Here is a 27,512-nt window from a genome sequence, read left to right as displayed (position 1 = left end):
CCGTGTTGGAACCTCGGTGGAGGAACATGGTGTGCTTGTCCGTCGACGTTGTGGTGCCGTGGTCGTTCGACGTTATTAAAAGACGATAGCCGAAGGTAGTGACGCGATTCCGAAGACTCTGGTGGCTGTTGCATCCCTTCCTCGTTATCTCGCGCGTGCTTGCTTCGCGGATCCGCACACGTCGTTCCCTTTCTCTGGAAATCGCTGGTTAAACGCGCGCGCGTGTATCGTGCGGCTAAGGATCTGCGTGTGTTTTCCTCCGGTGGGAAGGAAAGGACGCGCGAAAAGAAAACTAGCAGGACGAAAAAGGCCGAGAGAGGAGACCGATGGAGCCGGTTGCAAGTACGTGCAAGAAGATCAAGTGGTCGCGTACCGTCGAATAATTTCGCGGACGTGAAGGTGCCTCCTGTGGAACGTTTGGTGGGTTACGGTGACCGAGTCAATCTCTGTCATCTGTTTCAAAGAAGAGAGGGAAAGGGAGAGCCGGGTACGTGTGTGGAGGCGAGTGTATTGGATCGCGCCATGGGGCGTCAGTGTGGCTGGTCCTTCACCAACGGCGGAACCTGAATGTGTGCATATTTCTCCCGGCTGACTGGCCTGCCTTCCACCGTTAAGCTGCGTTCACAAGGGGAGCCGATTTTCGGGCAAGGACCGCGGTTCGGTCGCTATCGCCAGGAAGAAGAATCGAAACGGTTAATGAGGACCGTCCGGCTTCGATCGTCCAATCGGCTAGCAGGTAAGATTTTTCAAATCGATTAATTAAATGTTTCGATCAAATTCAGACGTTTATTCTGGGTAGCACGTTGATTGACCAAGTTTTTCGCGGCATTATGACAATGTTGCAGTAAAGTACATACTTCGAAGTTTCCACTAGGAAAAGTAATTCACAAAATGCTGGGTGACATTGGTCAGGAATTGAATGTTTACTTTAAGGTAATTTAGTAGTGCTAACTATCGATCATGATGGTGTGATAGTTAACGTGTTAATTAGGTAATTATACACGGTGATCGATCTGATTTAAAGAATTTTTCTGCAGATGAAAAAGCATAACTAGACTACGGACTTTTATTAAAATTTGATATTCATCAACTATTTTACGAGAACCAAAATCAAAGAAAAGTTTGTTTTATTATTTGATAATTTTATTAAGTGCGAAATCAAATCGATGTCCTGTTGATTATTCGATAAGATTCTTCCTTTTTGCGTGATTTACAGATATGAAAATAACAAGAATGCATAAAATTCACTATCTAGTCATAACTTTCCACAAAATACAATGTCATAAAAATATCACGTTCTATTCTAAAAAAAAATCATGGTAACCCTGACACCTCGAAAGTTAAATTTAAAAGAATCTCAAACATTTCGAGTAACGTATCCTTCACAACGAGAAACTTTTTCAAATATGAAAGCTCGTAAAACGAACTTTCATTTATATTTTTAATTTATTTTTCCGAAAGGAATAGCTCCCCCGAATTGCATTGTCTATTTTGGGACTCCTTGTACCATGACGCCTCTTAGTTCCCACGGAGCTCGTTAGCCGTTGATTTTTTATTTTCTTAACTCACGAGTCACTTTACCCTTGTCTGGGCAACCAAAATATTCACGGTTATTGAGCAATCGGAATATCCCTATTCCGACAGTTTAGATAAACATTGATAATTTTACTCTCATACCTTTCCGCAACTCTTAGTTTTCCCTTCCTATAATATACCAAGAGCTGTTTTAGACAGGAACAAAAAAAAATTGTGAAAATTTATAAATGGGTACCTGGGAACCCGGTTGCCTACACAAGGGTTAATTATAGAATAATATCTGGAAGGTCAGGTATGAAGCTGTTAGGTATACCAATAAGTAATGCATTATTTTGTGTGAAAATTCAATATTTACTTTTAAGCACATAGAAAGCCTGTAGCGTTTCGATCTCTCTTCTACTCATTACTCAACACTATGTGCCACTCTTAAAGAACAAAATGGCGGAAAAATATCTTGAATTCAAACCAATACTATCAGTTTATTAATACAGATAATAAATTACTTATTGCTGGACATAATAAATGTAGAACTGTTATTAGTTATTTAATTACTTTATTGCACTGTTTTCTTATTTCCAAATATCGAATGATACAAGACGGTATCGATCGGCATTTCTTATTCCAGCAGAATCTCGTCTGACTTTAGCATCGCCTAGACACACTGGTTTCGAACAGTTCGATCGTTTCCACTGAATAATTTAGAACAGTATGCGACAGTTTTGCATTTCATAGGTGGCGGGGAACGCTTGAATTCAACCTAGTAAATATTCCCCGCTCGTTTTCCACGCACGGCCAGCTGTTTCCTGTCGGTTTTGAATTTCGGCGTGTTTCTTTGCGAAGCGAAGAAAAACCGATAGATTTCGCACTGAAATTAACGACTTGTGCGAAAGTAGCGAGATACATGCTCACAGCCCGTAAAACGCGTTCGATAGCACGTGGAGCGCTAAACGAGGTCCTTCACTTTGACTCAGTTTCCGACGGGTCGAGGCAGCAGCCATATTTATAAACAGCGACCCCCCCCGTTCACCAACCGCCCCCATAAAATATGTACGAAATTTACGAACTCCGCGAGCAAAAAGATTTTACAAAAATTATCGCTCATTCCGTGTTTACAAATTCTTCGCATATTTTTCTTTTCCTTTTTTTTAAATTTAGATAATGTTCGCGGTGAGTTAAGGGAAACCCACTATGTCATAACAAACGTGAATTAAACCGTTCCAAGTTATAGATTCTTCTAGTCTTCGATACTGTTTACGATGTATTTATCAATCATAGTGATTTGTGTATATTACTATCTAACGTCGTGAATTCTAATAAATATCCTCTGTTTGTTCGGAATTCATAATTTTTCACTTGAATAAAAAATAATGTAACTGTATATTCATTCGAAAATCCATATTCGAATCTACGAAACCAAGTGGGAACCCGGTGTATTTCTGTGTGACATGCTTTGCATTATGAATGCACCGACAGGAAGTTAATGGAAACTCATCCACTTAAAATTCCCCTTTTGCGCGATCGCTCGGGCGCCATCTTGAAAATCTAATTCTAAACGTATCGAGTCCCCCCCCCGATTGTCCGCGACGTTGGGAGAAAAAGAAGTCGGGGATTATACGGGAGATTGTGTTTAGAGCACGTTTGCTCCTAGGATTCTATTCACGATGGATGTCGCATTACAAACGGATCACAGAGAGAGAGACGGACGTAAGGGAATGAGTATGCGGTGCGCGTTCGCCGTTTTCTATAGTTGCCCCGCGCCTGCAGGGATAGCCACGGCCTCGCCAGTGTCGTATCTAAGCGAGCACGTTCCTCTTTGTTCGGTCCACGCGCGCTCGTGTGAACGCCCCTTGATTCAGGTGTGCCCCGGCCGCGGCACAAAGATGCATCCTCCGGCGGTACTTGAACTCTGCGCGTCCCGACGCGACCGTGCGCCACTGTCTCTCTAACTCTTTCGATGTTTATCTCGAGTATATTCGTCAGTAACACTAGAACTGCCGAACCCGTCAAAATGACGGATTCCATATTTCTCATTGTAGACTTAGGACCAAACTCGGCTTTTCCTCTAGGGGAAAAAGAAATGTAGGGGTAAGGGCCTCCTCCAACATATTACGAAAATATAAATAATTAAATTTGCAAATTCTTTCAAATGAAAGTCACGCATAGTTTGGAGTCACTGCAGACCCATGCGCCGTCTTTTGTGTGATTTTGACAGAGACATCACAGACTTTAAAGATATAAAATGATTTTCTTTCATTGTGGCACAAACAGTCTGGTCCCTGTGTTCATCGATAACATCATATCGCTGTTGCTCCAGACGATAGGCACTTGATGGATAAATTCTGGATTTAAGTAGAATCTAATATTTCTTGAAACGGCGAAAGAAGTGGTCTATACATGATATCTCGAAGTCTTTTGAATATTGTTTATTTTACAGGTCCTAACACTGTTAAACATTCTGTGTTGTGGATATCTTTTTATTTCTTTCCCATTGTGCGTTTTGTTTGAAAATCAGCCGAAAGGGTAATAACATTTTTTTTTTTCTTCAATTTCCTCTGATATTTTATCGATTATTTTATGGCATAAAAGACCGTAAATTACATTCTACCGAGAGGGGATTAATTCGGATTTTCTGAATAGCCTATGGGGAATAAGGCGAATAGTTCAATAGAAACGTGTGGCGCGCGAGCATCGATAAGGCTCCCGAGAGATTTTATTTTTTTTAGGGAACGGCTTAGTCACGTCTCCTTCCGCGAAATATGACTTTCTACTCGCGGATAGTGTCGGAGAACTGTTACGAACGTTTTTCTTCGCGTCGGCAATTCGACGGGGCAGATCCCCGTGGCCGTTGAAACGGATGTAATAAAACTGCTTCCTATTCGGAGCGCGCTTATCTCCGCGCGCAGCTATCCACCAATTGACGAACCCGGTGTCATTTACCTTTTTCTTTTTTCGCGGAACGAACCGTGCTCGGGGAAACCGTTGGGATTTATGAACCGTCGATTCGCTGTGTTTGTCTCTCTCGACGTGAATTGAAATCGTCGTGTTCGTAGAAAAAGATGTGCAGAGAGGGTATCCTGGTGACATCTGCTCGAACGTGTCCTATTTGAAAATCGTTCGTTCGTTTAAATATTTGTTAATAATAAACAAATTTTCTTTAATTAAGAAACAATTTTCGGATCGGTATTTTTTTTGTGCAATAACATGTTGCGTTTATACAATTTTGGACAATTTTCTGTTACTGAAAACCGTAAATAAAAGAACATATTATTTTGTCAAAATATAAAAAATGCATAATAATATTGGACACCATATTATAGAAGCTCCACTATATGAGAAAAATAGACCAAAAAATGTTCTCAAGTTAAGAAAAATTTTGTTTATTATTGTGCTATTATAAATACACTTCAATTTCTTCAAATTTCAAAACAGGGTAGGATCTAAATGGAAGAAAAAACAGTAACGGGAAAAATATTAAGCAAAACTTCATTACCTTTATTAAAAACAGTATTCAATAAATGTAAATTAACCGGAAAACAAAAATTGCGGGTGAAATGTTGCGTTAATGCAACGTTGGTTCTCTAATGGTTTAAGTAGAAAAAACTGTACAGTAGAGATTTGTTAAAGGAAACGCTGGTTCCAAGTACATAACCTCACCGGTGAGTGATCGAGAGATTAACTCCCTGGTGTAATATCATCGTTCCTACACCATTTACCACGACGGTGTGTTGTACCAATGTAATAAAACGGCGTCATCAATTAGCTCTTTCACGGGCCGCAAATCCAGCCCGACCGCAATAATAAACATAAATTCTGTCCTGAGCGGTCAGCGACGAACCACGCGAAAAAGATACGGAGATAAGGTAGATGGCAGCTGCCGCGTGTAACAAAATCGCCTGTGTACGGCTTTAAGGTGGGTCCTGATTTATAAACCCGTACGGAGAGGCTTGAATTCGTTCGAAGAACTCTGGTTATAGTCCGGTTTCAAATAATTTCCACGCTCGACGTCACTCAATCCACTGAACCGTGTTTTTTCTTTCGTTGGTTCCTCCATCTTACGAAGAGGGATTTTTTTTAGTTGCAACAGAGATTAGTTTTCTGTGTTCGAATTATAATACAATAACAGTGTGGATCCACCTTTATGTGACCCCTGAATTCGTTCACGAATTCTCGGTTCGAAGATTAAATCCAACCGTGGACTGTCTCGAACGATGTAAGCTTGCCCGTCGTCTGTCTATCCGTTCTTTCCTTTTTTCCTCACCCTTGGTCCCCCTATGTCTTTGCTCCTTTCTGTCGCGTCATCGTGCCTGGCTGACTCTGCTATTCATATGCCGCGTGTGGTTGAAATAGGGTACATATCTGCGTACCTATAATCGATTCAGAAGACCGTGGACGGTATCCCATCCTGTGAAACGAGATGAAATGATTTTGTATGAAGATCGTATCTTCAGGGTCGTTCATCTTGACCCTGTCCTTGGGGGTTCTTCGCGGGGTTACAACATAACCTCTCCAACGATTTATTAATCGCTTAATTGCGCCCTCTTTACAGGTCCACAAAGTGTTTTATTTTAAGCAGAACATATGACCTCGATGATACTTATCGAACCACCTCATATCAATTTTTCTATACACGTTGATTCTCGTGTTAAAACAAACATGTAATCTTGAAATTGACCTTGAAGTATTTATTAAGCTATCTCACGTATCAATTTATCCTTATAAAGCTTCCACAATCCTTCACTTTTTGTTAAAAATAGTTTCAGTCTTAAGTTTTTGTTATATCTTTCACTTCTTTTTTGATACTTTTTCTCTTGTGTTTTTTCATATTCTTCATTTTTTTTTAGAAATATTTCGTATCTAAGTCTGTATACTCATTTAAATGTGATCGAATATATTTTTTCATTGTGACAAGGACACTGACCCCACTAAATACCATTCAAATTGCGTATAAAATATTTTTCTCATTTTCACAATTAAAAAAGGTATTCGGGGGATCATGCTTCCACGAGACACCCAGTATACTATGTCTTTATGTTTTTGAGAAGCATATTACTCACAGTAGTATACACCTGTGTATGAATCAATTCCGTTTTCACTAGCAGCGCAACAAGAATCACTTCTCGATGGCTGAATGTTTCCAAAACGGGATCGAATGCCGTTTAGAGTTCCCAATACCACCTAATCGAATGCATTATTGCCTCTGTTTCTATTTTGTCATCGTGTCCTCGCAATTCATCCGTCGAAAAGTCGCACGTGCCACGCGAGCGCGCAAGACGAGAACGATGTGTATAATTTCGTTTGACACGAGGGTAATGAAATTATCGTCACGATAAAGATCTTCGTGGGGACTGTACAACTCTAGATACGCAAGACTTCTCGTCGCCACATCGTCGTCCGCCTTACGCTTTTTCTCCCCCTATGGCGGTCTTTTGTTTCCTGACTCGGCCCTTTTTCCACGCCTGGAGGACCTGTCCGCCCTCAAACCCTATACCGTCACGGCTTCTCGGTGTATCTTTGATGTTCCCCCGTGTTGTATTTTCTTTCTCTCTGCTGCTGCTTTTATCGTGTTTCTAACCCCTCATGCTCCCGACAGCCCACCGTCTCACATTTACACTGTTCACAGGTTATAATCGGTGCACAGGAAATCATTAGGCTTACCAGCGAGTAGGACACTATTAGCAATCTGATTTAAATTCACTTGTACAGGGTCTATCATACCACGTGGGACTCGTTTCAGTGGGGTGAACTGGATATACAGAAATAACAAGGGAACAGGTTTCTCTAAACAGGTGTGTGTGTAGGTCGTCTTTGATCTTGTTCTGGACCGTTTTTTCTTCTTTCGTTTCATTACCTTTTTGCATCGCCAGCCTGTCCCCGCTGAAATGCGTTTCACGTGTTACGATACTTACATGCTCTTTGTATCGCGAGAAAGAACCTCCCCGTCGATGTCATAATGAACGTAATCAAGGTTATTTTCAAACGGACGAGAGTCCCATCGCGTTCGATGGAACGGCCAAGTCGCGTCGAGCTGGTGGCCACCTGGCGGCTGATTCCCATGAATGAGACTCTCGTCCAATCAGGGGGGAGAATGGGAGAGAGGGAGAATCGCATCGAACGACCGCAGGAAATCTGCACTTATTCTCGGCCTCGATGCTATCTTCGGCTCGCGAAACTTTTTGTTCCGTCGTGTTGCACCTTCGGGGCTCGATCAGAAACGTCAGCGGCAGCCATGCGTCAGGCTGCACAGTGCCCGTATAGGTCGTGGCCGACCTTGAACGCGCGCGACTGCCACCACTTGCAAGCACGTGCTTCGTGAACGCCGTTGGAGGATCCAGGGGGCTTCTCGTCAGGTTCTCCTCCGGCCTTAAATAGGGATCGTACTATTTTCAGAGAGTAAATCGTGTGCGATAAAGCTGGAGAAGATATAACATCAAGGATATATCGAGGCTGATCGGCGGGGATGAAATTTTTTGCCGGGAACTTACGCCTCTGACACTCGACGATGCTGCGCAGCGGTAACTGTTCGAAAGTGAGGTTATCCGTGCCGTTGATCAATCGACACCTCGCTGAACGTTTTCGATTTCGCGCGTATATATTTTGTAATACCAGTATCGCTGCGTGTGGCCAGGTCTGTTGTCTAATATTTTCCAGTACTATCGACCGTTTACACGTTGCTTTATTCTCTGTTCGCTCCATCTTCCTCGTGTGATAGATGATCTTTTTGAATAGCGCGCCGGTAATTGAAGATCCCATAAAGCACTTTTTATTAGGGGGTCTTCATTGTAAGGAGTAGGGTTAAGATCGGTTTCCATCATCACTTGCTCTTCGTATCTAATTAAAATCGCCCAGCGTGATCGAAGCGAATGGGGAACAATGGATCGTTAAGGAGTGAGGTGGTGGTGATCGATGGAAAGTTGAGGAGCTGATAATCGTTACACGCTGTGTGAGCAACCAGCTTCACTTGAAATTATTTTTAATATTTTGTTCTTGTAATGTTTGAAATATCGCCTACGTGACGGGGGGCTGGGGGGGGGAGGCAAACGGACGCCATGCTCGGAAAACCAATGTTTTTCGCTCAAATTTGGTTCATTGAACGCGTTGGAACAGGAAAAGAACAGAAGACCGATTATCCGCGTTTCGTTTGTTTTCGCTAGGAAAGTTTTACGAGCGAAGAACCGAGATAATGCCCGGTGTCCCGCTAATACCCGAACGTTTTGATGTTTCAGCGAGACTGGACGAGCACAATCGGATGAAGTTGGGCCAAGCATGCCCTCTAAGAAGCAATACAATCTCGTACATAATGACGAGTACGACACGAGGATACCGTTGCACAGTGAGGAGGCGTTCCACCGTGGGATTGTCTTCCACGCCAAGGTAAGAAAAATATGGGTCTGCAACACACTGTACCTAATCTACAGAAATGTGACCAGGTCTGAAAGGGTTAAGGTTCCCCTTGCAGGTTAGGTTTAATAAGTTTATTTACTGTTATCTTCTTTTTCATTAATCATTGAGCCACCATCTTATTATTATTAAGTCTTCTGAGTGATTAGAGTCCACTGAGGATTTTACTGCTTCCAAAGAGTATGATGCAGACTTTGGGAGATTCCTAACAGCTGTGTCACTTAACATAACCCAATATCTGTACCCACTCTATGTGACTGAAATCAGTATTATCGATTTAAATGTCAAATTTCTTTGGTCAGTTTGTATTTTCTTTGTTACGAAATGATTGCATTTGTATTTGTTGGTAATCTTCCGTTGGTTTTTCTTGAATGCTTTGTCTACAATTTTGAATGAAATTCCACGATTGACCACGGTTACCAGTCATCGCATAAGGTAATATCGGGGACAAATCCAATTACGCACGGAGTCCGTTAAGAAAACAATGACTGGTGGACCGGTCACGCGCGAATGATCCTTCGGTTTCGTGTCTGTTCCGGGAAAACGGATTCCGATGGCAGTGGCCAGGTTTACCGTATCGAGAGAACGCAGTTACTGAAAGAACACAGTTCCGGCTAAACGGGAGATGTTACGAACCTCAGGAACAGTTGTTTCTTGAGGGGGAAGCCTGGTGTAAACGGGCTAAAAATGAATGAATTTTTGGGAATTCCTTGTGAAGGACTTATTAAACCAGTCTCTTTCAAACTTTAAGAATATTTTATTGTACAATTAAACTGAATACAAAAATTTTTATTTTCACGACAAATCCATAAATATTGTAGTTATAACGACTGCACATAAGTCATTATAACTATAATATTTATGGATTTGTCGTGGAAATAAAAATCTTTGTATGCAGTTTAATTGTACAGTAAAATATTCCCAAAGTTTCAGAGATTGGTTTAATACTTTCTTCACAATAAATTCCCAAAAATTCGTTTATCATTAATTGTTTACACCAGGTTCCCCCTTAAATAGCGAATCCTAAGCGTTCAAAATACGATCGGTAGAGGGCGCTCAAAATCAGAATGGAAACCATAACATTGCTGTCCGCCGGATCTCTGGTTTACGTTCGGAGTTGGTAATATACAAAACAATGGGAATCGTATACGTTCGATTGTTTGGCTATTCATCGGACGTTCATCGGCTTCCCTGAAACATCCTTCAAGGTTAATACTGTTAATTATTCCGATCATTTTCGTTGATACACTTCGACTGTCAAGTGGCATTGCGGAATACACTTGGATGTAACCAATAACAAATTCACTATTTTCGTTTCGTAAATATCATTTAAGCTGCTGCTGTGACTCTGTTAAGTATTCATTTATGCGACATAAATTATCCCCTGATGAATTTTAATTCATAAAAGTACGATCAAATATATACAGTTTAGAACAGGAACTTAACGTGTTGCAATTTGTAATTGCTTTTGTTGGGTTCGCGCGCAGCCTTTCGATATTTTACTGCCCCGTTAACTCTCGTTTCGTTCCGTTTAGAGGGTTCCACTTTCGTAAAACGTTTTACGAACAATTTACTGCACAATTCGAAACCGACGAATGGCCACATAAAATCGGACTAGCGTTTCTCCGAATCGAAAATCTGTATCACTGCTGTACGGAAGTATATATGGAAGGGGGGGGGGGGGGGGGGCTTAACCGATTCGAAAAAATTGACAGCATTTTTACAATTAATCGTTATTTTCTTTAGTATAATAAAAATTTTTGTTCAAATTGTTTTGGACTGTTCGCAAAAATATGTCAGTCTTGACGAAGTTTTTCAAGTCTACATATTGAAATAATTTCCACAAACTGACATTTGCAATTACACGTTCAGTCTATCTTGCAATCGTATATTTTATACATACATACATATAAAAATAAACTATAACTATAATTAATTATTACAAATTAAATGAAAAGAAAAGGGATTTCATTTAAACGCAACATTTTGCTTGCGCAAGTTATTTGAACGTGGAGACGGGCCTTAAGGGTGATATAGCGGTTTACAGTTCGTTGTGACGTAGCGGTTTGACAGTTCAGTATGACGCATGTTTGATTGCGGAGCAAATAGAAAGTCGGAAAGACTGCAGAATATTTATACATAACGAATAGATATGGGTGCGAGTATATTACACAGTGACCACCTTACGTAGTTCAACCATCTTACGTTAATCATCCATGGGATCATTACGTTGGCGGTCCTAATTACCTTAGAACAATCGTGCGTAACCTCACGAGCAAACTCTGCTTCCGCTAGGGGAAAAAGTGGCGTTGGAGAAAGGCCTGCGAAAATTTGGTATCGGGAATTATTGAAATTTATGCCAAATTAACATTCGATTTAACATTTATTTCAGTACTTGAAATAAATTTACCAAGTGGTAGAAAGCATTTCTCTTACGGCACTTTTTCCCCTAGTGGAAGCCGAGTTTGCTCGTAAGGGTACGCCGTGGTTAGTAGGGATGAACACGATCGAGGTGTTCGATCGATGCCATATGCGTGTGGGGAGATGCAACAATCGCGCGACAACCGACAGGCCGTGGATATTTTCGGTTAGAGCCGGCACAGTGGGTGACGTCATGGTGCGCGCACGTGTTTATTTCAGCGGTGTTCCGTCGTCGTCGTCGTCGTCGTTTCTCGGAAAGGTTATAGCTTGTGCCGCGGGGACGGGGGCGCCTAAACTCGTAAAACGGTCACTTTTCGAGATGCAAACGATTCCGACTATCCGCAGTTGCTGCTAGTAATGAAAACGAATTGTATCGATATTTGGTATCGATACTTGCAATAAAATTGAAAGTAATCAAATTCCAAAAATGAAAATACATCATTTATTCAAGCAGATATTTTACTAAGACAGATTCTCCAGTGAGAGTGTGGAAGAGAAATCAACTTTATGGGAAGCTTGCGATTGGCCCATTTTCCTTACGGACTTATTACGTTACTGCAGCGAGTTTATCGAAATTGTCGATATTTATGGGTTAAGTATCGATACTAGAATATATCGTCACATTAAATATCGATATTTGAATGGAAAAGTATATTTTAACTGACAGATATTCGAAATATCGATACTGTTATCGATAATTACTAGTGGCCGCCTGTAGTAGGTTTCTCGCTGACGAACGGCATTTCCTTCCTGCTCCTAGGGGAACTATTGTCCTTCACGCTGTAAAGATTCTGTATAACGTTTTGTCTGTTTCCCATGCGTTCTACATTCGCGGGAGGAATATCTCGGCCTAGTAAAGTCACAATAATAGTGTCCGGGGAACTTGGTCACGCTTCTTCGATCGTACCGCCTTGTATTTCTGTACTCGCATGTATGTAGTGTGTTCGCCCCCGTGTTGAAGCGTGACATTTTGAAACGAGGCTTTTAAACAATTCCCATTCGAAAATTTTCGTGCTTTCTTATTATTTTTTCTTTTTATAAAAATTCTAAAACAAGTTGCGGTAAAACGATGCACCGACTGTAGGATTAATTGTTATAAATGTATATGATTTATAGTAGCGGTGATTTTCATATCGCAAAGAGCATGAAATGTATACATTGTTCGAAACTATAAGTAGAGTGTATAAATTGAACGGGCGGTCGTAAATATTTTACGGTACTCAAAGGTCACGCCGGAATGCCAACTCGAGAATGACATTTTACAGATCATAAGCAACAATGACACACCGGTATATATCGGTTGTAATATGCGTGTTCCGTGTTTTAATAATAACAATTGTAAGGTTATTTACAAAAAGTCGCTTTTGTTACTTGGAAGTCTAAATATAAATTACAGGATATAAGTACAGTAAATAATATAGTACAGTATAATGTTTTAACTCTTTAATGGTGTTTGACGAGTATACTCGTCACGTGAAAAAAAAAGATAAAATACCTTTTGCTACATAAATTGAATTTTTTTGGTAAAAATTTGAAAATACATTTCTTTTATTGGAATAAAGGAATCAAGCTGTTACACATTTTCAAAAGAAAATTCCACCGTTAAAGGATCAATGGTGAAAAGAGCATAATACGAAGCGAAACTCGTCGCGATTCATGCACTCGTTTATTGTCGCGCGCGTGCGCCGATATCGATCGAAATTTACTCGGAGAAATTTGATCGTCGCGTCGGCCCTCGGCTCGACCGGTATCACGTCCGTGTGCCCCGTCTATTGCGTGGGAGATCACCACGTGTGCAACGAGTCGGTCGAACACGTGGCCAGGTCATCGTTTCAATGGGGAAATTCTAAATACAGCTCGTGGCGCGGGTGCTCAATATTCGCATGCGATCCATTTATTTTCATTACTTCGTGCGTATAGACTGCGGTGGTTCCCTCGTGTTGCTTATTTTCACTTCGCTTTTTTTTCCTCTTCTTCTTCTCTAATTTGCAGCCGATCACACGTTTTTCAGAAACCTATTCGAGGTTTTTCGCGATAGAAAACAGTCTGTCGGAATGACGAGTACAAGATGTCTCTTTTAAGTCTGGTTTTATTAATGGGGGATGGGGGATAAAAGAAAGCAGAAAGTACCATCAACGTAATGTTAAAAAAGCACATTTATTGAAATGATCCCCATATTTGATGCAATATTTTGTATAGTTAATATAGGTGGGAAAACAAGTGCTCTTATAATATTAAACTTAGATATGTTGTAGTCTCCATTAGTGATACATAAACGTATCTCGAAGAATTTGTGAAAATTTTAAAAATTGTTGATTTTACAATTGTTTGAAGTATAGTATTAATTATAACTGTTCAGCTAACAAACTGATCAAAACGACCATTGTCGATGTGTACAGTGGATATATAAGAGTACCTAGTAAAAATGATTTCAGTTGAAGAAAATATTTTTTAACCATTTACTTTGCAATTTTATATTAGCCGAGCATTATCGAAATATTTGAAATACAATTAGTAGGACTACTGAATAGTGTCATAATTATTGTCAAACGTCAAGAATCATTCTAAATACAGAATATTTGGACACTAGGACACGGAATTCGTAGTCATGACCGCGAACACAAAATTTCAAACGATTTCCCTGCGATAATTTGTCCAGCCGACAGGATCCGTGTTCGAAACGATTTCTGTCGTGTAAACGTTTTCTGAGAACCGTTTAACCTATAAATCATTCGCCCAAAAGTGAAGCCGCGTCGCTACTGCATTAGCAGCGGGGCTGCCTATTTCCGGTTATCCGTTCTCCGATCTCCTGCGACGTTTCGGACCAGTCAAGATCTCTCCGTTTTGGCATCCGTAGTAACAGAGCGTAGGGACCAAGAATCGAACTTTAAGGATGTTTGATGTCAATTCGATTCTTCGGAAGATCCTTTGGGTAATACGTCACTGGGATAGATGTACTTTGTTTTAAATAAGTTGTTTTCCTTCCAAAACAGCCTCTAACAATCACAGAATCAGTATGTTGTTTTGAATAAATGGTACTTTTTTGCAAGCACATTTGAATTATCCCGCCAAACAGGGAAAGAATCCCGTTAATCGAATAATGATACTCAAAACGTTTTTTCGTAGATTTTTAAGTAAGAATCTCTTTATTGATAAATAAAAATAAGAACACCGAAATTTCGGAAGTTCTAATCAAAAGTTTCGAAATTTCTAAATAAGTATTTCTTACTTAAGCGAATAATATTAATTAAAAAGCTTAGCTCATCGTGTGCACGTTCAAAGGACATGCGCACGTCCAAGAGAATTTCACGGTGATTGACATCCAAGGCGCGCCACGCCGCCATCTCGAATCAGAGTAATAAACCCGCTAAAGCAATTAAGAAAATTACTCCGCAACCGGCAACACGGGAATACATGACTCACGGTCTCTCTGGCTTATGGGGAAGGGTGAAGGGGAGAGTCCGACTGCCTATGCAAACGAACGGGGGAAGACCCTTTAATTCTCTTTTTCCCCGTAGTTCATCGGCTCTATGGAGGTTCCTCGACCGACCAGCCGAGTGGAGATCGTGGCGGCGATGCGAAGAATCCGCGTGAGTTCGCGTAATGTCTAATTAACCGCGGAGGGAGAGCTCCGTGGGACTCCAGAGGCGGGATGGGGGCGGTTTAATGTCGTTAACGTCGTTCTTGTTTTTGTCCCCAGTACGAGTTCAAGGCCAAAGGGATCAAAAAGAAGAAAGTGACGCTAGAAGTGTCGGTGGACGGCCTGAAAGTCACGCTTCGGAAGAAGAAGGTACGACCACTCGGTTCAATCTGGGTATTCTCTTGTTATTATAACCGCATCTTTGCGAGTCAGCATCGCCGCTCGCAATTGCATAGGAATTTTCTTCGCGTTTGTCCACAATGTTCAGAGCAATTCCTGTTGAGCTTGTCATCCGTTTAATGGACGATTGTAGGGTCAATGTTTTCTTTGTTCTTATTTATTAAATTGTGTACTAGTGAGTGTCCTGTACAAACTGCTGTTGAAATACTATAATATCTAATTCATCAGAACTAACCATCCTGAACGTGTATCATTGAATCGTTATTTGTCCTCTGTTCCCGTAGAAGAAGCAGCAACAGTGGATGGATGAGAATAAGATATACCTGATGCACCATCCCATATACAGGTAAGATGATCGAACCACAGCGCGCCTTGATCGGGGGGAACCATCTTTCCATGGGTATTTTTCCCTTTTTTACGAGAATCAAATTACCACAGCTGGAAGTAGCGACCTCCAATCGCGATATCCGATCATTCTCGAACTCTGTATCCCTCGATGGCCTAATAAACAAACCATAAACGTATTGGAATCTTGATGTTGCGAATCTCGAACGTGAACAATGTTAAATCATATTGCTTTCATCGAGCAATTTAATCGTGAACAGAGAAGTCCGTGATATTTGAGTTTCGATTAAGGTGCAATCCGAATGACTTTCTCCCATCTGTTTAACCGGTTAACACGCGTTCAATGCCAGAAGGTTTCTGCTATATGCTTTATCCACTGCAGCCCCGGAATGAGAACGTCGCTATGCGAAGCATACGACAATAAAGTATTGTATATAATTACTAAATTGAGATGTATAGTGTTTAATACTTAGCTCACCGTATTCTGTATCGACATATATCTTGAAGGATACCGATTTCCGTTATAAGATTAATAGTAGAGTAAACCAACCAGTAATTGACTGCATACCACTGAATAACCATTATGTCATTTTTTTAGTTTAGCGTATTAAGCAAACATTAATCTGTACAATTCTTATAAAAAATATTTCAGAAATACAACAATCATTTACTGGGCTTTTACACGTTTTGCACTTTATAAATAATTTTGAATGACTGCTTATTTTTATAAAAATATCAAGAAAAATAAATGTAATTGAAATTTCAACAGCTATTTTGTTGTTATAAATAAATACATTCAAGTATTAATCTCAAACGTCCAGAAATTCAAAAATTCGATTATTTAACAACTGGTTGGTTTATCCTACTCAAAAGGAGATAAGTGTTGGCGTTAATAACAATAGAGCGTTAAATCTTAAGCCCTTTTTATGAATGTGAATTTTTAGAAACACAGTAATGACCATTAAGTTTTACCAAGATTAAATCATTTACGTTCATATTTATCTCCTTGTCAGGGGATAATAAGTCATTTCCTGTGAGTCACAACTGTATAGAATTTTACTTCATGCCATGAATACCAGGAACGTCCGTTAACGTGTATCGATAGTCACGATTCACCGCTGAAGTAAGTCAATCCTCGGCCAATCCGGAACACGATCGAATATCGTTTACACACTTTTCTCGATTGAATAGATCCGCGCACTCGTCACAAATCACCAGGCCCCCTTGTGCCAATTTCATCCGCTGCCGTGTATATAATTTATAATCTCTACCGCACCGGCTCATTTCCTCCTATCGACGCTGCGTTCCACAGCTGTCGGAAGAAAAAGAGCTGTATTTCTCTTCCACCAAGCCGCTTTGACGCCCGAGGTTCATAGAGGAAATGATCGAGGAAGCATATAAAATCAAGAGTCGTTGAATATTGAGATTCCAATTACGTTTTTAAAGAAATGAAAAGTCATTGAAAATTGACATTCCATTTGCGGTTCTAAAGAAATCAAAAGTCGTTGAATACTTATATTCCAATTACGTTTTTAAAGAAATCAAAAGTCATTGAAAATTGACATTCCATTTGCGGTTCTAAAGAAATCAAGACTCGTTGAATATTTAGATTCCAATTGCGGTTTTAAAGAAATCAAAATATTTCGAAATTATAATTTATAGAATTTTTCGAAATGTCTTAAGATGATTTTTTTTTTCTGTTTTTACAGGATATTCTACGTCTCCCACGATAGCCATGACTTGAAAATTTTTAGTTACATTGCTCGCGACGGAAGCAGCAACACCTTTAAGTGTAATGTCTTCAAATCTAGCAAAAAGGTAAGTGCCGCATTTCCATGTGCTCGTTGCTGTCATATAATTATCGCAATTTCAAGTCTAGGTCGTCCCAAACGCGTACCCTAATATATTGAAAAATCTGAAGTACCAAAAAACACCGTAACGCAAATTACACTCGAACGACTTGGATTCTCTTTCGTTCGTGTTCCCCTGCATTAAGCGGCCCGCGTGGTCATTAAGCGGTAATATTATGTCGCGCACGTGCGTACACACCCGTAATAATTCACGTAGACCGGTCTGTCGTTTGGCGTTTTATCAACTCCCGCTATTGTAACTATAAATAACCCACGCGTCCCTTTCTCCATTCTTGTACGTACACGCGTGAACCATTTATTCGTTCCCGGGCCTTTTTTTTCGTTCTCGCGACTACTACACTACCCTTTCTTCCTTTTATGTTTGTTATGCTTAAATTTTTTTCTTGTCCCACGTGACGACTTCTGAGTTTCACTCGCAAGAATCATTCTCGATATAATTCCTGTCAAGTGGAGATAACACTTACTATGTCTGTTTCTCAACTGGATACACAGCATTAGACTTCTATCGATACTTAAATCGATACTCGTCACACACTACGATTTTACCGAAAATCGACGACTGATACGAAAACGTTCGAATGATAGTGGGTGCTCCGTATAACCTATAATATCTCGTCACGTTTCGACACCAGATTGTCAGTGTCGTTCGCATAAAACGTTTATCGTTAAAACACAAGTGAAAGAAAAACACGAAGAAACTTCTTCTACTGATCTTACCTGATAATAAATGTTTCGGTATGTTCGATGTGAAAAATAATCAAAACAACGGGATATACACGGTACACTACAAGCAAACTCGGCTTCCGCTAGGGGAAAAAGTGAGGTAGGCGAAGAGCCTCCTACCATTTAGTTTTGGGAGGTACTGAAATTTATGTCAAATTAATATTCGGTTTAACATTTATTTCCGAACTTGTCATAAATTTAGTAAGTGGTAGGAGACTTTTCTTCTACGCCACATTTTCCCCTAGTGGAAGCCGAGTTTGCTCGTGGGTGTACATATGCACGTTTTCGTGTGTCCGTCGTTTCGTCGTGTATCTTCAAAAGGTGGCCACACTGTGCCACCGTCACACAGGAGCCAGTTAAAATAGCCTGTGTATAGCCTGGCGCCTTCGACGAGACCTCCTCCTCTCGTCATCGCGCATGAACGGAAGGGGGAGAGAGAGAAAAAAACAAAAAAATCATTTCTGGTGTGTCCGAGCTGTCCCGTGTCTAACAATAAGCCTCGGTGGTCCCCGACGATTTGTATACACAACGAAGCTCCCGCTAATCGGCCCACGTGCATCGGTGGACATGTATTTTATTTCAAAACATACAAACTTTCGCGAAATTGATTCTTCGGTTGAAAATACAAGATAAGTTACGCAATCCCACTTTCTTGGGGCGCGGGAATTTCTCAGTCGCGGAATTCTCGAAATCTTGTTTTCTTTCTTCCTTTCATTTGTTTCTTTTTTTCATTCTCTTTTACGGGTCGTATAACGTCGGGCGCGCACGAAACGTTGCTTCTTTTCAATCGGGACACAAATAAAAGAAGTCACACGGTTTCTTTTTTTAAACGTCTTCTGCATACAAGGTTATGTAGTTCGAAAACAGATGACAGATGAATACGTCGAAATGGATCCGAGAAATCTGTCTTTATATTTTTATAATACGTTTCAGTAACATCTAGTACCATTACGGCAGATTAACAGAGCGCACAATGGTGTCCAAAATCAAAATTTCCATTTGAGATGTTCAATTATGATTCTGGAGAACTGTGGAGCGTTCAAACATTTGTGAGCGACAGCGCTAATTTTACTTGCTTGTTTTAGTGGAGAAAGCATTAAGATAACATCGAAACTCGAATTTGCATAATCATTGTCTTCAGGCGTTTAATCAGAGAGCATGTACATACCGCCTCCGTGGCGCAATTGGCTAGCGCGTTCGGCTGTTAACCGAAAGGTTGGTGGTTCGAGCCCACCCGGGGGCGAGTTTATTTTTTCGACAAAGAGACATATTACTGAATCTCAAATCGACGAGCAAGAATTTTTTAAAAAGAGGCGAACGAAAAATTGTATCGTATTTCTTTGTAATATCGAAAAGATTCATGGAAAAAATAAATTCGCCCCCGGGTGGGCTCGAACCACCAACCTTTCGGTTAACAGCCGAACGCGCTAGCCGATTGCGCCACGGAGGCAACTGCGGACTCTTCTGTTTAAAACACGTATAAAAGCCTTCCACGATCTGTTATCAGTAGATTGCAGTTTTGTACGCATTTATAGCGTTTACGATTATTTGAAACCTCGGTATACAAAAGTATTTAACGTTCGACGAGGTTTTTGTTTTATTTGGACCCGATAGAATTCTTAATAAGGTAAAGGACTTTCTGTTTGACGCCAGGTTTTGTGAAATGGGCAATAAAAATCTATATTGGTTGTTCAACAATATAAATCTATATTACAAATCTATGTGGTTCCTAATACGTTTCGTCGGTATTTCTCACAGAAAAGAAAAACGACGAATAACTTGCATAGCAAATATATTTCATTCACACCTGGAAAATAAAATAATCATCAAATTAAACAATATTTCCTTCGTCGAGTAAAAATATAAGAAAGACACTGTGCTCGAAACACTACGAACTTTCCAGACGACCCAATATATGCGTTGGAAGAGGATAACGGGAATTTTGGTTGTCCTCTCGGGGAAAAATTTATCCGCGAGCCGATGAGTTAATGGGCCGGGGCGGGAGTCTTCATTTCCCTGTCCCAGAAATTCCCCTTTCGCGCAGACTGACGGCGACAGAGAACGATAAAACGAGAACCACGACATTACCAATTTATGTTCCGGAACCAGGTCGACTGTCTTATCGTCTCCTGTCATTTTTTTTTTTAGGCAGAACAGAACTCTCGCGGGATATTAATGCCGCGCGTATGATCATTTAACCCTTGCTCTTCTTGTTTGTTGCGAGGCTTTATAAAAACAGGCCAAAAACACTGGAATCGATCCAGAATACGATCAGAAAAATATTGTCAGTTTATTACCTTCGTGACATTAGAAATCCTTTGGACACGTTTGCAATTATTCCGTTAGAATCCTGGTACAGTAAATCCTCGGTGCAATTATACCGATAGAATCCTGTTCGTAAATTCCAATTGTGTCCTTGGTGAATTTGTACTCGATCCACTCGGACAAGTATCGAAATACTTTTTTTTTTTATTATACTTCAGAGGCGACTCGGTACACGAGTTCCACGAATCCATCGGGGTTTCAAAAATTTGGTACAGTTTGTTGTACACACAGTGACATCGAGCCGTTTAAATTTGGTGTCGTATCGCTCGTGTAACGGTCCCACCGGAGCTTGGCTTTGATCTGACGCAGTTGTGCGTCAGTCGTCGGGGTGTGTGTGTGGTTTTCATTTATACAGTCTGCTCGAACGAGAACGGTAATAAGCGCTACATTTAGAAATAATTCACGTGGCAACAATTCCTGTTCGGTCTGTCGACCGTGGATCGTCGAACGTCCACGGCGCGTAAATTACCCTCTCAAAATATTTTGAGCAGCGACGGTACCGTATTTCACATCGACGGATATTATTTCTGGAGATGTCGACAATCGCTCGGCTGGACTGTCTTCGAAGAGTATCTTCTCGATACGTATATACTCATTGATGATATTCATACACATACACACATTAAACACACGTTAACGAAACACTCCAGAAATATTAAATTTGTGATTTTACAAATTTGAATAAGGTGGAGTAAAAATTAAGTTATTAAAATAGATGAATAATAAAATTACTCCCTTGTTACTGAGACTTTAAAAAGCTTTCGTTCGGCCAAAGTTTCGGACACTGTTTTTCGGAAGGTTTATCTGGTCTGGCTTTTTAAAAATTCATTTTTCGACTTCTGGATTCGATTAAAGCCGGCGGTTGGGTCAATTATGACCTGTAAGAATATCAGTATTTGTTTATGTTATTGCATAAAAACATATCTGGTGATTGTGTTCGTCGATAAGGGTCATCGGTGACTCAGCCATAGGAAAAAATGCTTTAAACATTGACTTATGTTGTTCACGTTTCTCGAAAACTGCTCTGGTTCCTGGCTACGTATCGTTGAATGTGTACATCAAAGAATACCCGCGTCCGTCGTGTAATTTGTCGTACGATAAACAGACGTCGATGTTTCAAACCACCGAAGTGATTTGGCTTTCAAGTTGTAACACGCCGCACCGGGTTAAAAATAAACAAATTCTAGGAATGAATTAAGCTTCACGGCGCGAGGCCTTACTTTGTTGGAAGCCGTCTTCTGTCCTTTTGTCGGGTGTGCGCGGAAATCCGCTCGAAATTATTCGACCAGAGTTTAACGTCTCGGCTTGGGTTAAACAAATTACATGAGATATTGAAAAACGTAAAACCAAATTTCAGTCTGGATAAAGTAATTAAATTTCAGAAACACGGACTAGCGTTTACGAAGCAAGTAAATACAGGAATCTTTATGAGTTGTATTGCAAAAGTTAGCAAAAAGTCTTCTGACAGCACTTTCCAAACACCCTGTATACAATTCTCCTTCTGTGGTGTACTCGTGCGAGCAAACTCTGCTTCCACTAGGGGAAAAAGTAACGCAAGAGAAGTGCCTGCTACCACTTGGTAAATTTATTTGAGGTACTGAAACATATGTTAATTTCTCATAAATTTCAGTAATTCGCAATACCAAGTGGTAGGAGCATAGTAGGAGGCCCTTCCTCCACGTCACTTTTTCCCCCAGCGGAAGCCGAGTTTAGTGTACACACTGTGTTCAGGAATGGGCAAACTGATCATAGACAGCAACGGACATTGCCTAGCGCTTCCTGCCTTATCATTGAAATAACAAAAATTACCCCATATCCATCACGCAAGGGTCAACGAACCTATGTCACAATATTAACAATACCTTCTGAGAAACCCTGTACATCGATTATTTGCAGGATTGCAATGGTCACATCATAGCCAGTTGGAAAGTTCACAGTTTCATTTGATATCTCTGTGCTTGTTCATCTCGGTTTGTTGTTTCGTCCGGTCTCTGCGTTTCGTCCCAGCTAACCAGAGACAACGTTTGTGTTACAATGAGCAGGCCACTTCTCTTCGTCAATCTTCTTCCTCCTCATCCTCCTACAGTTTTCTAGTGATGTGTTCAAACTTACGGTCCGCGGTATCAGTGCATTCTCTTACTCATATTCTCGTCGGTATGATGCAAGTGTCGCCGGTAGAGGCTGTCACGTTTGCACGGTGCCTGACCAATGAGAATGTCTCCCGCTCGTCACGTGAGCAAGTGGAAAAGGAACGTACGACTGCGCAAGGGGGCCCCCCACTTGTGGTACGTTGTATATCGTTCTCATACGAGTCGGATCGCGTGGGGACAAGTGTGACGAGGGCTCGAATTACTCGAGCGCCAAGCAGAGCTTTTTTTAACAGGCAGAACGTCCCCTGAAATTCGTAACCCTCGCGTTTCGCTGGTTCCGTTTCGAGCATCCTTCATTCGGGGGACACGAACGCTGGGGTAATTCGGTCGAGGGATTCTTCCGGGCGTCCCCCTGTGCTTTATTCGTTCCTGCAAATTGACATCGCCATGCGACACCGTAACACTACAACGAATACATGCCACTTCACGTTTGAATAATATTTCATGCAATTCAGCATGAAACCAATTGATCGTGTTCAAAATTGGACTCTCATTTCTATGCGATACATCACGATGATTTTCACCCGTGGAACTAGAGATGGCGTGAACTGCTACTTGTAAATCACGACTGATTCGATTATGTTCCACGTTCCGAATCGCGCTGATTTTTCACAGTGATCCGTGATTTTTCGTGATCGTTTCTGATTGGCGGAGCATATAACAACAGTTCTTTGCACGCGCCACATAACCTATATATCAAGAATTTACGATCACAGTGAGCAAATTCGCTGAAGGTAACAAAAATCACGGTTGGTAAATGAAGTTAAATCACTACTGTGATCGTGATTCAACGGTCACTATAATAAATCACCGTTAGTTCACCATCTCTACGTGGAACACGTCTATGGTAATACGGACCGTTGAAATTTGACGCGCGATTTCTAACCGCTTGTCGGTTGGGTGTGTTTACAAATAACAGGGACACTAAGAAACGAACGCTGGGTTACGACGCGGCTCTCGCGATTGCGACGTGCAAACGATCGCATAAAATGTATCACTTAAACTATCGTTACAATTCCATTATCGATTAGGTCGAATCTGTTAAATTACACGTGTGTCGATATACGACGCGAGTGGAGACCCCGAGGCGTTCGTTTGTTATAGGTTAGGGGAGACGCGGTCGGGACTGCAGTGGACGTCCGCGGAAAATGTCATTGAGTCGCTCGAAAGCGGGAATATTAATGCCGCTTATAAATAAACCCCCGGAGGGAGGGAAAAATCCAGGCACCCAAGAGCCGAAACTGCGACGAGAGCTCGCTCGCCGCCTTTAGTTCTCCTCCACCTGCCTGCCGCGTCGAAATACTCGACGCTTTTCGAGTATTATTTCGAGAAGAACACACACACACGCGCGTCACAGTCCACCTCCGCCGCCCGGCTTCGATCGGCCACGCCGTCGTCGTGCTTCGATCGTTCTCGGTCGACAGTGATTTCTCCGATACGCGCGCGCTTCAGTATAGTTTGTCCTCTTATCTCCGTGGTAATTCGTATTCAACTCGACAGAAAGAGGAAGCTACCCTGGAAAAGTGGAAAGAGGAAAGTTCTCGATGACCATGGAGGAAGTTTACTTAAAAGTAACCTAGGAAGTACACGAGAAGATACGGGCTCTCCACTTCTAAAGTGACGGTTAAAGTTTGGGAATATTCCGGGGATTGAATTTCGAGAAGAGTTCACCGCCACACACCGTGTTTCTAGCTTTCCTCGCTCTTCGACCTGATCTTCTGCTTCGGTGTGTTTTTTTCTTTTTTTACTTTCTTTTCCGACGTCTCCGAGGAAGTTTACTTTTAGAGGAATGGGAAGGAGTACGAGAAGATGGATTACTTTCGAGAGAAATTGTTGAAGTGTTGGGAAACAGTGAAAAGGGCACGGAATTGCGAGAGGGAAAGAAGCGATTTTTGAACTAAATTGGAAGAAGCTCCTCTGGAGTGAGAGGGCTGGCTGGAAAACGGAAACGGTAGGGAACTCGAGGACAGAGATTGGTTATAGTTTGTGAAGAAAGATTGAAGTGGTTCGAGGTGGAAATGGAGGAAATGTCGGGAAATATGTCTGGAAATTATGGGATGGGAAGAGTGAAGAGGCTCGTCGATATGATTGGGAGAAGTTCAGTTTGAGACAGTTGGTGTGGACAGTGATAGGAAATTGCAGAAGTATCCGTTGGAAAGGGGAATCGAAGATTCGATATTGTAAAAATTTACAGACAAGATTCTCGAAAATATGTTCCGAACGAACAATTCGAAACGATTTGTAGCGATTCGTGAACAGTAAAAAAAGAAACATGGCGAACGCTTATGAGGGTATTACGAATGAATTATTAGATCGAAAATAGATGCACGAAACAAGAGAAAAACAAGATTTGTTGGACCATGAAAAAAAAGAACAAAGAAACTGAAGGAAATTGTAAAAACAATTCTTTTAACAAGTGAATAATTTACAGGTATATAATGTTGTCTAGAAAATAGTATTTGTGATTTTATTAGTTTTTTTTTAGATCGTTTACCTGTTGACAGGCAGAAATTTATAATTGATCGACCAGTTGGTTTCTTTGATGATTTTATACGATAGTTACAGAAATGAATGAAAATCCCCAATTTCAAGTGATGTAACAAGGATTTTAGCGTCGCATCAGCTTTGTTAGTGTAGTGTTCGTTTTAAATTATCTCGAACGTCCGGATTGTTCACTTCGTGCTCTTATTTCGACCATTGACTAGCGCCCTATCGCTATTCCAAAATGTGTGCTCCTTCTCAAAATTATTCTTCAAAAGCATTGCTCTTTACTATTCAGCCTTATCAAAAAATCATAGTTCAATCTCGACTCTACCGACCTTTAGTCCGGTTCTCATAAAATTTGGTAAGTGGTGTGTCAATATTATTTATAATTCTTCGTGGCCGCTGGGTCAATTACGACCCGCTCAAAGTGTCCATACCTTGGACCATGTGTTTTTATAATTTTGTCGAAACTATTATAAGTCTAGACTGCTAGTTTAAATTAATCTGTTGTTAATTCAAATTAGTCTTTGAGGTCAACTCACACTCGTCCGAGCATTGCAATCGATTCTAATAATTTTGTATGCAATCGATTCTAATAATTTTGTACGCAATCGAAACCAGAAAGGTGTGCCAGAGCGTGTCGAACCCTGGACGATTTTAGGTTAGAGAGATCGAGCACACGGGAGCAACCGTTGTATCGAATATCAGCCCGAAGTGTTTACGGGAAATGAAATTTCAAGGGAATCGTTTGATTCCCCGCGATTCTGTTTCTCTATTGCTACTAGTTGAAATAATACACCCGCTCGAAATACATACACAGGGGGGATCACCGACGCGGATGATGTAACCAATATTTTGAAAGGCACTCGTAACTGCGCGCCGAACATTCGACGCGTATTTTACGCTGTTACATATATACCCGGTGTGCAAAATGTAAGGTCATCCGAATAATTCGACGGAATATTTTGTTTTTTATTTTGTCAGTGCAGTCCACATAGTGTGTTAAGAAGAACAGATCAACCTTAAAAGTTATTATCTTAAATTTGTATTTTCGTTTATTTATGTAATAAAGAACAGTAATTGAGTTATATATAACATATAATATAACTATTAAACGTTTACTAAATAATAACAAATATTTTCAAATGAGAGTAATAAAGTTATAAAAAATATAGTGGGGGCAGCACATGAGGAACCATAACTTTGATCAAATACGACCTGGACCTTACCATTAGAAGGTTAACTGATACGTCTAGCTGCTCATTCAGTAATTTCTGATTATAACAATTGTGAACAATCTTGGTTTCTAGTTATTTTTCGTTTGAAAACAATTTTTAATTCTTTGCCATTTTTATGGCTGTTGGTTTATAGACGTCAGTGTTAATTGGGGAAGTAAACGTGCGCGAGCGCTCGGGAAACTTCTGTGGAACGGGATCGCGTGCGCTCGATCGAGAGGTACGCGCGTTATCATCACGCACGGCACTTAATCACAGGCGAGCGTGTTCACTCGTGTTACGCACGCTCGTCTAATCAAAGCGACGGTACTACCCCGTCGTTATCACTAACGACCGTCGTCTTGGGTCAAGTTCGAGACTCATTATGAATGACCGAGGGGATTCACTGGCACGAAAACGGGGAGAGTCATTCGAGCTTCGATCGGAATAGCCCCAACCTACTTCTTTCGTTTTAATTGGATAGTTACCAATTCCACTCGATATAATAAATATATTGGGATAAGTCAAGTATGGTGGTTTTTCTACTCGTAAATTGTTTTCGGCTACTATGTTTGTGGTACTGTATCAATATTATTCTTGAAAATGTAGGTGACAATAAGCGTGAACTAACCCTAAAATCTTAGCTGACACAATGTTTCACCATTGTTGAAAAGGATAATTTGAAAGACGGAACATATTATGGTAGCGACTTAAATTCTGCCTGCAGCATCAGTGGTTTTCAGCTGTAACACTTATCGAGGTAGTCAAACACTAAAGTCGGGTAGGATCAGTGGTTCCCAACCGTAAGACTGATATGGAAGTTAGTCAAATTCCAAACACACAATTGGTAAGGGTATTTCGTTAACATTATTTTCGAATTGAAAATGTCAAACCATCAATAATATCAGTGGTTCTCAACTGCAATAGCAAACAAGTTAGTCAAATCCCTGATAGGTAATCAATTTTATAATATACCAACAATCGAGCGTGCCGTGAATCATCTCATGCAACGCAGCAGATATCCAACAAAACAATCTTGATCGACGACCAGAACGAAAAGCGAAGTTGTCGGTACTACCGCCAATGATCCACGTGCAAAAAAGAACGATCTTTACGCTCTCGAGTTTATCGAATCGTAACAATCCTATCCGCCGGATAAACAAACCTTGCGGCGCGTTCGATCGTGTTGTTTGCCGATGGGGATTATCTTCGCCTGTGAATCCCC

The 27,512-nt window shown here is 40.8% G+C and overlaps 1 protein-coding gene and 2 non-coding genes across 3 annotated transcripts in view; 2 read left to right on the top strand and 1 right to left on the bottom strand.

Annotated features, from left to right (window-relative positions):
* Nucleotides 1-64: 64 nt before the first annotated feature.
* The window catches only part of LOC107186645 (carboxyl-terminal PDZ ligand of neuronal nitric oxide synthase protein), a 34,610-nt gene continuing 7,162 nt past the window's right edge, over nt 65-27,512 (top strand). The window contains exons 1-6 of the mRNA XM_015574559.1: nt 65-736; nt 8,760-8,907; nt 14,874-14,945; nt 15,056-15,145; nt 15,460-15,521; nt 17,230-17,338. Of these exons, the coding sequence (XP_015430045.1) occupies nt 8,800-8,907; nt 14,874-14,945; nt 15,056-15,145; nt 15,460-15,521; nt 17,230-17,338 (441 nt within the window). The 5' untranslated portion in view covers nt 65-736; nt 8,760-8,799. The remainder of the gene's footprint in view (nt 737-8,759; nt 8,908-14,873; nt 14,946-15,055; nt 15,146-15,459; nt 15,522-17,229; nt 17,339-27,512) is intronic.
* Trnan-guu lies at nt 19,284-19,357 on the top strand. The gene has a single exon. It is a non-coding gene; the product is annotated as a tRNA-Asn (tRNA).
* Trnan-guu lies at nt 19,491-19,564 on the bottom strand. Its single transcript has one exon. It is a non-coding gene; the product is annotated as a tRNA-Asn (tRNA).

Source organism: Dufourea novaeangliae, unplaced genomic scaffold (genome assembly GCF_001272555.1).
Source record: "Dufourea novaeangliae isolate 0120121106 unplaced genomic scaffold, ASM127255v1 scaffold65, whole genome shotgun sequence".
Taxonomy (NCBI): Eukaryota; Metazoa; Arthropoda; class Insecta; order Hymenoptera; family Halictidae; genus Dufourea; species Dufourea novaeangliae.
Note: the sequence above shows the minus strand (reverse complement) of the source record. Positions and strands in the feature narration are given on the sequence as shown.